This window comes from Dromiciops gliroides, chromosome 4 (genome assembly GCF_019393635.1).
Source record: "Dromiciops gliroides isolate mDroGli1 chromosome 4, mDroGli1.pri, whole genome shotgun sequence".
NCBI lineage: Eukaryota > Metazoa > Chordata > Mammalia > Microbiotheria > Microbiotheriidae > Dromiciops > Dromiciops gliroides.
Window position 1 is genome coordinate 396,364,032 of NC_057864.1, and position 10,529 is coordinate 396,374,560.

The following is a 10,529-nucleotide window of genomic DNA, read 5'->3' on the forward strand; positions in this document are numbered from 1 at the left end:
TTCTACTTCTGCCTCTGATAACCTAATGTTTGGCTAGTGCCAGAGAGAGGCGATTATCAGGTCTGCAAGAAGTTCTGAATCTTTAGGTTTTCCTCAAGTGCTTAGCACAGCACTTGCCACATTTAGGTGCTTAATAAATGCTTACTGGCTGGAACAAATTAGGCCCAAGCCAGTCTCCATTACCTTCCTGATCTCACTTCCTACTTCGAGACTACAATAACATCCCACCCTACCCCCCAACACCACTGTGGCCTTGGTCCCCTTCCCACAACTGCTCACTTTTCAGCTCCCCTTTTATGTTTTAATGTCAGCTCCTTGAGGGCTGGGACTGTCTTTCATTTTGTTTGTATCTGTATCCCTAGAGGATAGCATATGGTGCCTGGCACACAGGAAGCATTTTAAGAAATGCTTGTTTCCTTCCTCCTAGTAGATGCTTAATAAATGCGTACTGACCCCTGGTAACCTCTCTTTATCACCTGCCTGGTCAATCAAAGCAAAATTCATTTTTCTCAGATCTTTTCCTTTTCTATGATCTCTTGCTTCTGCCATAAGCAGCAGATGCTAAAGACAGAATCAAGTACACCTCATTGGGCACCAAAAGGGATACCAAAGATCACACTAAAATTGAGAGCATGTGGCTTTCAGCTTCTGCAGGAAAACTGTTTTAGTGACTGATGGAGAATGGAATGGAATGGAAAGTCGAGCGCAGCAGACCCATCACTAAGCTACTGCAATAGTCCAGACATGAGGTGATGAGGCCTGTACCAAAAGGGGTGGTGGGTGTGTCAAAGGAGAGAGGGAGGCATATTCCAGATGTTGCAAAAGTGAAATCGACAGGTCTTGGTAACAGATTGAATGTTGGGGGAAAGGGAGCAAAGGAGGGTATAAGAGATAGGAGGAGCTGTGGGTGATTCCTAAGTTGTGAAACTGAGAAGATGGGAAGATGGTGATGCCTTCTACCATAATAGGGAAGGAAAGAAGTGCAGAAGATTTAAGGGGAAAGATAATGAGTTTGGTTTTGGGCATGTTGAGTTTAAGATTTTACTGGACATCCAGTTTGAGATACATCTGAAAGGCAGATGGAGATGTGAGACTGAAGGCCAGCAGAGAGAATGGTAGGGAGATTTGAGAATTAGTAGTATAGAAATGCTAATTAAATCTATAGGAGCTGATGAGGGAGAAGAAAAAAGGGTGCAGGACAAAGCTCTGTGGGAAACCCACAATAAGAGCATAATCTGGATGACAGTTCAGTAAAGAAAACTGAGAATGAGTAGTCAGAAAGGAAGAGAACCAGAAAACAGTGATGTCCTAAAAACCCAGAGAAAAGAGGGTATCAAAGAAGAGTGAGTGATTAACAGTGTCAATGCCTGCAGAGAAGTCAATAGCATTCTATTATACACCACAATCAGTTCTGTCATTCTTCAATCAATATGTACCCGTTCTGTTTTCAATGTTTTTGATATTACAAAATGTGAAGCTATTAGTATTTATGAAACCTCTCTTGCTGTCAAGATTTCCTGGGGGGGGGGGGGAGGGGCAGCTAGATGGATAAAGCATCGGCCCTGGATTCAGGAGTACCTGAGTTCAAATCTGACCTCAGACACTTAACACTTACTAGCCGTGTGACCCTGGGCAAGTCACTTAACCCCGATTGCCTCACACAAAAAAAAAAAATTCCTAGGGGGTAAATGCTCAGCAGTGATTCTTTGTGTCAAAAAGTATGGATAGTTTAAGAACTATTCTCACATAATTCTAATTATTTCCAGAAAAGTTGGACCACCTTATAGCCTCCCAAACAGTGGATTAGACTGCCTGTCTTTCCCCAACCCCTAAAAGACTGTTTATCTTTGACACCTTTAGTAATTCGATGGCTATCAGGTGAAACCTGTTATTTAAATGTGTATTTATTTCTCTTCTTTTTAATGATCTTGACTTTTTTCACCCTGTGATGGTTGAATATTCTATTTCTTTTTAAAGTTATTATCCTCTGATTACTTATGAAATAAGGAAATAGTTCCTAGTCTAATATATTTATGTCAATTTCCAACGATCTTGGATATCAGATTTTTATCATGGATACTTATGGAAAAAAAAAGATTTCCCCCACTTGAGTTTCTTCTTGATTTAATTGTATTGATTTTGTTTGTATAGAAGCTTTTCAATGAATACAATCTAAATTGCCCATTGGGATATTTCTCCTTGGTTTATGAATGCTCTTCCTAATCAGTGGTGTGAAATTTACTACCTTCCATTCTATGTTAAATTATTTAATGCTATGACTTCCTAATTGAGCTTGCTTGCCCATATAAGCTTGTTTTGGCATATGGTGTGTAGTTGTTGGTCTAACCCTATTTTTCTGGGCAAACTGCTTTCTTGCCCCCTCCCCCCCCAAAAAAGCTGTTGCCATATAGAAAGTAAATTGCATTCATGGATTTTCTGAAAAGTGAGCTACTGAACTCATTTGCTTTTCAGTCTCACCTAATATATTCTACTGACCTACTTTTCTATTTTAACCTTCAAGTTTAAATAGTTTTGATGACTGCCGCTTCATTATATAATTTGATGCTACAAGATCCCCTTCGCTCTAACCTTTTAAAAATTATTTCTCTTGAGATCCTGGATATTGTTTCTCTAAATGAATTTAAAAAATTATTTTGCTTAGGTGTATAAAATCATCCCTTAATAGTTTGCTTGATGAAGTACAAAATCTGTAAATTAATTTGGGTATAATTACTTTAATTTTATATTTGTGGTCCAACCATGATGATAAATATTTCTATTCCTTTAATAAATATTCTCTATTTTCTTTATTTGTTTAAAGTTATTTTATAAAACATATATAAAATCTTCTTTTTTAGATTAATTCCCCATTATCATATGTGTTTTGTAGTTCTTTGAATATGATTTTTCTATCATTTCCTCAGAGTTTTTTTTTTAACACTGAACAGAAATGCTGATGATTTTTCTCAGTTTATTTTAAGTATTATTCTTTTGCATATAGGCAACACTAAAACTATAATTTGCAGGGAAGTTAAGGATATATATTGACAGAAAAGGTTCATCACTACACTGATGAAATCACAAGGAGGGAAGGAAAAAAGGAAGAAGAGAATGAGGAAAGGAGAAAAAAGGGAAATGGCTGAGAAGGATAGAAGGAGGGAAGGAAGGTTAGAAGAGGAAGGTATGGAGGGAGGGAGAAAAGGATGAAAGAAAAAGGGAAGTAAGGGAAGGAGGAAGAAAAGAAGGATAGACCACTACTGGAGCCATTAATTGCCCTGATTAGTTTCTTCCCTGGTTCTCTGGAGTCTTCTAAGCAACCCATGATGCCAAATGCAAATAGGGATAATTGTATCTCATTTTTACTAGTATTTATAGTTTTAATTTCTCTCTTACTGCTATAGGCTTTTTAATTTTAATTAAATTTTATTAATATTTATTAAGTATTTACAGGGTACATGATATAATTAGATGCTAAGGGCCTAGGGCTAAAAAAAGTAGAGAAAACTTGGTCCCTGTGTTTGAAGAGCATATGATTTAGCTCAAGTCACCTAGGAAAACATATGTATTTGTATAGGCTCTTTGGAGAAACAGAGATTAGCAGTAAGTTTTATGAATTCCAAGGGAATTGTCTTTATTTTTTTTTAAAAGCCAACTTATTTCACCATTTCGGGCATCGTGTACACGTTTAGGAAGCTGGCAAAGTAGAGTAGAAAGAACAATGCACTTGGATTTAAGAGATCTGGAGTCATCTCTTTTAAAATGTGGTAAACAGAACTGAATGTGGACCTCCATATGCAGCAAAATATACACTGGGTCAACCATCTTCCTTGATTTTTGACTTGTGTATCTATTAATGAAGATTTAAGCTATTATGTAACCTTCTTAAGAAGTCACATGAAATTGTGGAGCTTGTGGTAAAATAAAACCCTCAAGTATTTTCCATGAGTTAAGTGTTGCTACTTAGCACAGCAGCAGCCCTTCTTGCTCCACAACCATTAGCCATGACCCTCCCCCCCACACACATCCCAGTAACAACATCAAAGGGACCTTGGCAGCACTTATTTCTGTGTGGGAGTCTTCCAACATGGGAAAGTGAAGAGCATTGCTAATGCCCAAGGAAATAGGCCTACCCCAAGCTCCATTGCCTTCACCGATACAGAATGTTTAACTGGTGATGCTACAAAAAATCAAGTTGTAACGAACCCCACACCAACATAGTCATTGATGCCAAAAGTCTGATTGGTCACAGATTTGATGATGCAGCCATACAGGCAGACATGAAACACTAGGCTTTTATGGTTTGAATGATACAGGTAGGTCTAAGGTCCAAGTGGAGAACAAAGGGGAGACCAAAAGGTTCTATCCAGAAGAAGTACATTCTATGGTCTTGACCAAGATGAAAGAAATTGCTGAAGCTTACCCTGGGAAGACTGTCACTAATGCTGTGGTCACAATACCAGCCTACTTCCATAATTCCTAACGTCAAGTCACCAAAGACACTGGAACCATGGCTTGTCTCAGTGTGCTCCGAATCATCAGTGAGCCAACTGCTGCTGCTATTGCTTAGGGCTTGGACAAAAAGGTTGGTGCCAAAGGAAATGAACTGATCTTTGACCTTGGAGGTGGTACTTTCAATGTTTCCATTCTTCCCACTGAAGTCAGCATCTCTGAAGTCAAGTCCACAGCTGGGGAAACTCAGTTGGGTGGAGAGGACTTTGACAACTGCATGATCAACCATGTCATTGCCAAGTTCAAGCAAAAGCACAAGAAGGGTATCTATGAAAATAAGAGGGCTGTTCCCTATTTGTGTACCACTTGAGAATGTGCAAAGCACACCCTCTCTTCTGGTACCCAGATCAGTACTGGAATTGTCTCCCTCTATGAAGGTATAGACTTCTATACCTCTATCAGCCATGTCTTTTTTGAAGAACTGAATGCTCACCTCTTTGGTGGTGCACTGGCCCCTGTGAAAAAGGCCCTAAGAGATGTGAAGCTAGATAAATCATAGATTCATGACATTGTCTTGGTGGGTAGTTCCACTGAGATCCCCTAAATCCAGAAGCTTCTGCAGGACTTCTTCTATTGCAAGGAGCTCCAGAAGAGCATTTGTCCAGGCTGCCATCTTGTCTAGAGATAAATCTGAGAACATGAAGAACTCACTGTGGGACATCACTCCTCTTTTCCTTGGAATTGAAACTGCTGGTTGAATTATAACAGTTCTGATCAAACCCTCCCCACCAAGCAGATACAGACCTTTACCAGCTACTAGGACAACCAGCCTGGTTTGATGATTCAGGTTTATGAAGGTGAGAGATCAATGACAAAGGCTAACAACTTGCTTGGCAAGTCTGAGCTCGCAGGAACTCCCCCTACCTCCAGCAGTGTTCCTCAGAATGCAGTAACATTTGACATGGACACAAATGATAATCTCAATGTTTCTGTTGTTGCTAAGAGCAAAGGCAAGGATAAGATCACCATCACCAATGACAAGGGTTGTCTGAGTAAAGATGACATTGAGTATATGGTTCAGGAAGCTGGAAATGAGAAGCAGAGAGACAAGATGTCTTTCAAGAATGCTCTTGAGTCATGCTTCCAACATGAAGCTACAGTAGAGGATGAGAAACTCCAAGGCAAAACTGGTGATGAACAACACAAACAGAAGGTTCTTGACAAATGTAATGAAATAATCAACTGGCTGGATAAGAACCAGACTGCTGAGAAGGAAGAATCGGAGCATCAGCAGAAAGAACCAGAGAAGGTCTGCAACCCCATCATTGCTAAGCCATAGCAGAGTGTAAGGGGCATGCCAGGAGACATGGGGGTTCCCAGGAGACAGAGCAGTTCCTCTGGAGATGCTTTTTCCAGAACCACCATTTAAGAGCTCAACTAAACTCATCAGAAGAAAGAGTATTCCACATAGCTTTCCAAATATTGAAGGACATGAAATTTATAGTCAAGGCAGTAGCAGCTAAGAAGATTGAAGCTACTATGTAAATCTGAATACTTGAACACGTACAGAGGGAGAGAAGTGAACAACATCTCGCTTTATCAGTACTATAAACAAATGGAAATGCGAATCTTGTCCTGGAGAATAAAATAAATTTAAAATTGCCCCTCCCCCCAAAAAGGAGTCAAGTATCCCCTCATCTTATAAATGTGCAAAGCTAAAATGTAATTGAAAAAAAGCTTGACCAGTAATTAAGGATGTTATTTCTAAATTGTGTTCAAATTGATTGGAAATCACATACAGCTCCCTAAAACTACTCCCTTCTTTTACTAAAAGAAAACAACTGTTTCTGGATAAATCGGAGTTTACATAGAATAATCTGCTCGTTCAGCTTCTATGCCTAAAGCTTAAAATTAAATGTTTGCCCATCAAAATAAACAGCTCAAGTTTTCACCTGTAACCCAGGAATAAACCGAGAGTCCTTTTCGACCACAAGAAGATCAGCTACTTCAGCATTAAGAATGGATCTTGTGATGCCACCTGGCCCAGGGCCCACTTCATAAACATGAACATTTTTCAGATTGCCAGCCTTTCTTACAATCTTATCTAGAAAAAAAAAAAAAGAAAGTTCAGTATATATATTTCTAGTAAAGTAAATGCTAATCTTGGAAGTGAATTTAGAAGTGAAAGTGAGTATGCAAACAAACATCTATCAAGAATTTTCTATCTATAAAAATGGCTAGCACTTATATAGCATTTTAAGGTTTACAAAGGATTTTACAAGTTAACTCATCTGAGCCTCAGAACCATGTGAGGCAGGTGCTGTTATTATCATCCCCATTTTACAGATGAGTAAACTGTGGCTAAGAAAGGTGGAATGATTTGCCCACTAATAAGTCTCTGAGGCAATATTCAAACTCAGTTCTTTCTGACTCCAGGTCTAGCACTATATCCACTATCCCTTTCTTCAATAGTTTTTAATCAATACCTCTAGTAAACAACATATAAAGAGCATACAGTATTTATCTTTATTTCCTATTGTCATAACAATCCTTTAAACACTAGTAATAATACAATTATAATAGTTTAAAAAAGTTTTGGATTTGGGTGTTGTTCCTCCCTTTGTTTATTAATGTAAAAAAAAAAAAAGGTAGCAAGTTACAGAAACACTCCCATTCTGAAAATTTTTAGAAACCTCCATGTCCATCTCTCTCTCTCTCTCTTCAATGTTATTTGTGCTAGCCAATCCCAGTATCTCCTTATGGAAATGGAGAATCAGAAGTACCTAATAAGTACACATTCTTCCCTAAAAAAAAAACCCCAATGACATATCTTATGTCATTGAGTTGTCATGGTGTGAAGGTGACAAAGGAACGTGGAAAAGTGAGAGAGAGCTGGTAATGCTGAGTTTAGGAGCCACTTCTCCACAGGACCATTTATGATTTGTCTCTTCCACATCCCTATCCAATCAGCAGCAGCCTGAAAACAAACTCACCAGAGGTTTAGTAATCACCATCGTTGTACCCCTTACCTTCTCTGTTTTGGAGGGAAAATGGCAAGAGTTTGGCAGTACTTTCCCCCTGTGTTTGCCCTGGCTAGCACTATCTTTCCCTTGTGTCTTTCTATCCTAAGGGTGTCTCTTAAGTCAGATGTCAAACTCAAATAACATCCCTATGTCCAGTGGGATGGAAGATGGGGGCTACTGCAAACTGCCCCCTTCCATCCTACCATCCTAGGGTTTTTCTTAAGCCAGTGTTGTTAAACTCAAATAGAAATGGACCCCTGAAGAGTGCATACTCAGAAAAACACAAATTAACATTGTGTTATATTGTATATTTACTTGTTTTGTTAAACATTTCCCAATTTTGTCGGGGGGAGGCCAGATTTGAACTCAGGTTCTCCTGAATCCAGGGCTGGTGCTTTATCCACTGTGTCACCCAGCTGCCCCCTCCCAATTAGATTTTAATTTGGTTTGGGCCATACTTGGGAGTTTTTCCCTGCTTCAATGAATCTGATGCCTCTGTCTTAAGCTATCCCTTGTTTGAGTTAAAATGTGTTAAAATAAAAGCCTACTGCTTTAAGAAATTACTGACAAGTCAGATTCTTTTATGAAACCTCCCATAAGCCCAAAGGATTTCAAAGGACTGACTAGGACTGCAATTTATATCAATAAACACACCATTAGGGGGCAGCTAGATGGCTCAGTGGATAGAGCACCGGCCCTGGAGTCAGGAGTACCTGAGTTCAAATCTGGCCTCAGACACTTAACACTTACTGGCTGTGTGACTCTGGGCAAGTCACTTAACCCCAATTGCCTCACACACAAAAAAAACCCCAAAACCAAACAAAGGAAAAACCCCCACACCATTATACTATAAGATATATGAATAACAGAATTTGAGAATTGGTAGGGACTTCTGAAGCAATTTAGTATGCCATATCTAAAAGGAATCTCAACTATAAAATATCTAACAAGTGATCATCCAGCCTCTGCTTGAAGATGCCAGGGAGGGGGAACTCAGTACCTCTCAAGGCAGACTGTTTTATTTTGGATAGGGCTGTTAGGAAGGGTTTTTTTTCTGACATAAAGCCTAGCCTTGCCTCTGTGCCTGGAGTAAAGAAGACCTGAGTTCATATGTGGCTTCTGACACTTACTAGCTATGTGAATTTGGGCAAGTCACTGAATCTCTGCCTCAGCTGTTAAAATAATAATAATAATAATAGCACCCTGGGTTGTTTTGAGGATCAAATAAAATATCTGTTAAAACATTTAACACATTGCCTCACAGATAGTAGGAGCTTAATAAATGCTCATTCCAGGGCGGCTAGGTGGTGCAGTGGATAGAGCACCCGCCCTGGATTCAGGAGTACCTGAGCTCAAATCCCGCCTCAGACACTTGACACTTGTGACCCTGGGCAAGTCACTTAACCCCAATTGCCTCACCAAAAAAACCCCAAAACCCCAAAACAAAAAAATGCAATTAAATATAAAGGATGATTTTCTACAACAACGTGGCACCAAGTAAAATCCTTGGGTGCAAGTTCAAACTTTAAATTATGTGACAGAAACGAACTCCGAAATACACGGAAATACATTCAATTCAAAAAACATTTATTAAGCGGCTACTAAGTGTCAGCCACAGCACTACAGGTTAGGGAATACAAAAAGGGACAAAAGACAGTCCTCGGTTTTGCATGTAATTGGGGGGAAAACAAAATTATTTTTTTAAAGGGCAGTCCTCATAAAGTCTAAATTCTTAGGCCTGCCACAACTTTTTTCCCCTAGAGCTTTCCCTTCTCCCCCGATCTCGCGCACAGTGCCAGGTACAGAGTAGGCGTTCGATGTTTATTAAATGAGTGAATTCGGAACCCGACTCTAAAGCATTTGTGAGAAAGGTTTCTGGGAGTTAGACTTTAAAAACACTCAACACTTTTTTTTCTAGACCAAGTGCAGGTCGGAGAATATTTAAGTTCAAATATATTTTAGGGTCAACACCGCCTGTGGACAGGAAATATACAAACCCAGACTGACAGGAGGCCCCGCCCCCCTCCGCAAGGCGCCGGCTGGAGAGCGCATGCTTTCCCCAGACTACGTGCACACGCCCCGACGTGCGCAAGGACGCACTCCAACGCACGGCGTCGCCGGCCCCTTCCTGTACAACCCCAACCACGGGGAGGAAGCCCAGGGAGCCGCAACATTATCCACCTGTCAGCCTCAAGTCCAGGAGGAAGTTCTGAGACAGCTGTTTCTGGGCCCGGAGTCCGAAAAGTTTAATGATCTCCCCGATCGTGGGCAAGGGCGGGAGGCGGAAAGCAGCTAGCTTTGCCTGGGCACCCATGAGTCCAGCGCAGGTGACTCCTCAGATGGGCCGAAGCAAAGGGCCGCCCATCTCGAACGCAGTCTCCGATTGGGTAATCGGCGCGCCGCCGGAAGTTTCCAAGCTCGGGACGGGAAAGCCCGCCTCCTGACGGAAGCTTTTCTACGTGACGCAAAGGTCCCTGGGAAGCGGTTCTCCCAAAGTGTCTGGGGAACCGGTTGCTTCTTAGCTGCCCGTGGATTTCCGGGATGCAGCCCCTCCCTCTTCTGCAGCCGCTGGGCTGCTTTTTTTGTATGAATCTGCCCTTCAACTTAGAGCCCCCCAAACGAAAAAAATTTATGATGAGCGTATTTCAGTATTCCCGTGCGCCTCCTGCTGGGTGCAAGCACTTAACAAGTGGCTATTTCGTACTAGCCACTGCCTTAAAGCACCCCAGATAACACGTGTGGTGGTTTGATGACTGCACTATAGAGCTGCGGAACAAAGCTCCAGGTGGAAGGTTATTACTAACAAGGATTCTTTCCACTTCGAAATAACAGCAGCAGGGAGGCTTTCTGGACAAAGCGGTGATCGACTTGAGATGACAGGGAAGTTGAGTAGGCAGAGGTGGCAATGGAAGGATGCATAAGCAACAGCCTCAGCAAAGTGTAAAGTGAGAGCGAGAATGAGCCTAGGGTATCGGAGGAGATTATTTTAAGATAGAGGAGACATCAAATTGTGGAAGATCATTATGATTACACATGTAAAACTGCATTATCAACTAG

General features: G+C 40.8%; 1 protein-coding gene across 1 annotated transcript in view; it reads right to left on the bottom strand.

The window, feature by feature from the left end:
• Positions 1–9,863, bottom strand: part of TFB1M (transcription factor B1, mitochondrial) — a 74,129-nt gene extending 64,266 nt beyond the window's left edge. Inside the window, exons 1-2 of the mRNA XM_044001917.1 lie at positions 9,654–9,863; positions 6,402–6,553 (exon numbers count right to left, since the gene is read on the bottom strand). Coding sequence (XP_043857852.1) covers positions 6,402–6,553; positions 9,654–9,786 — 285 coding nt within the window. The 5' untranslated portion in view covers positions 9,787–9,863. The remainder of the gene's footprint in view (positions 1–6,401; positions 6,554–9,653) is intronic.
• Positions 9,864–10,529: the final 666 nt, after the last annotated feature.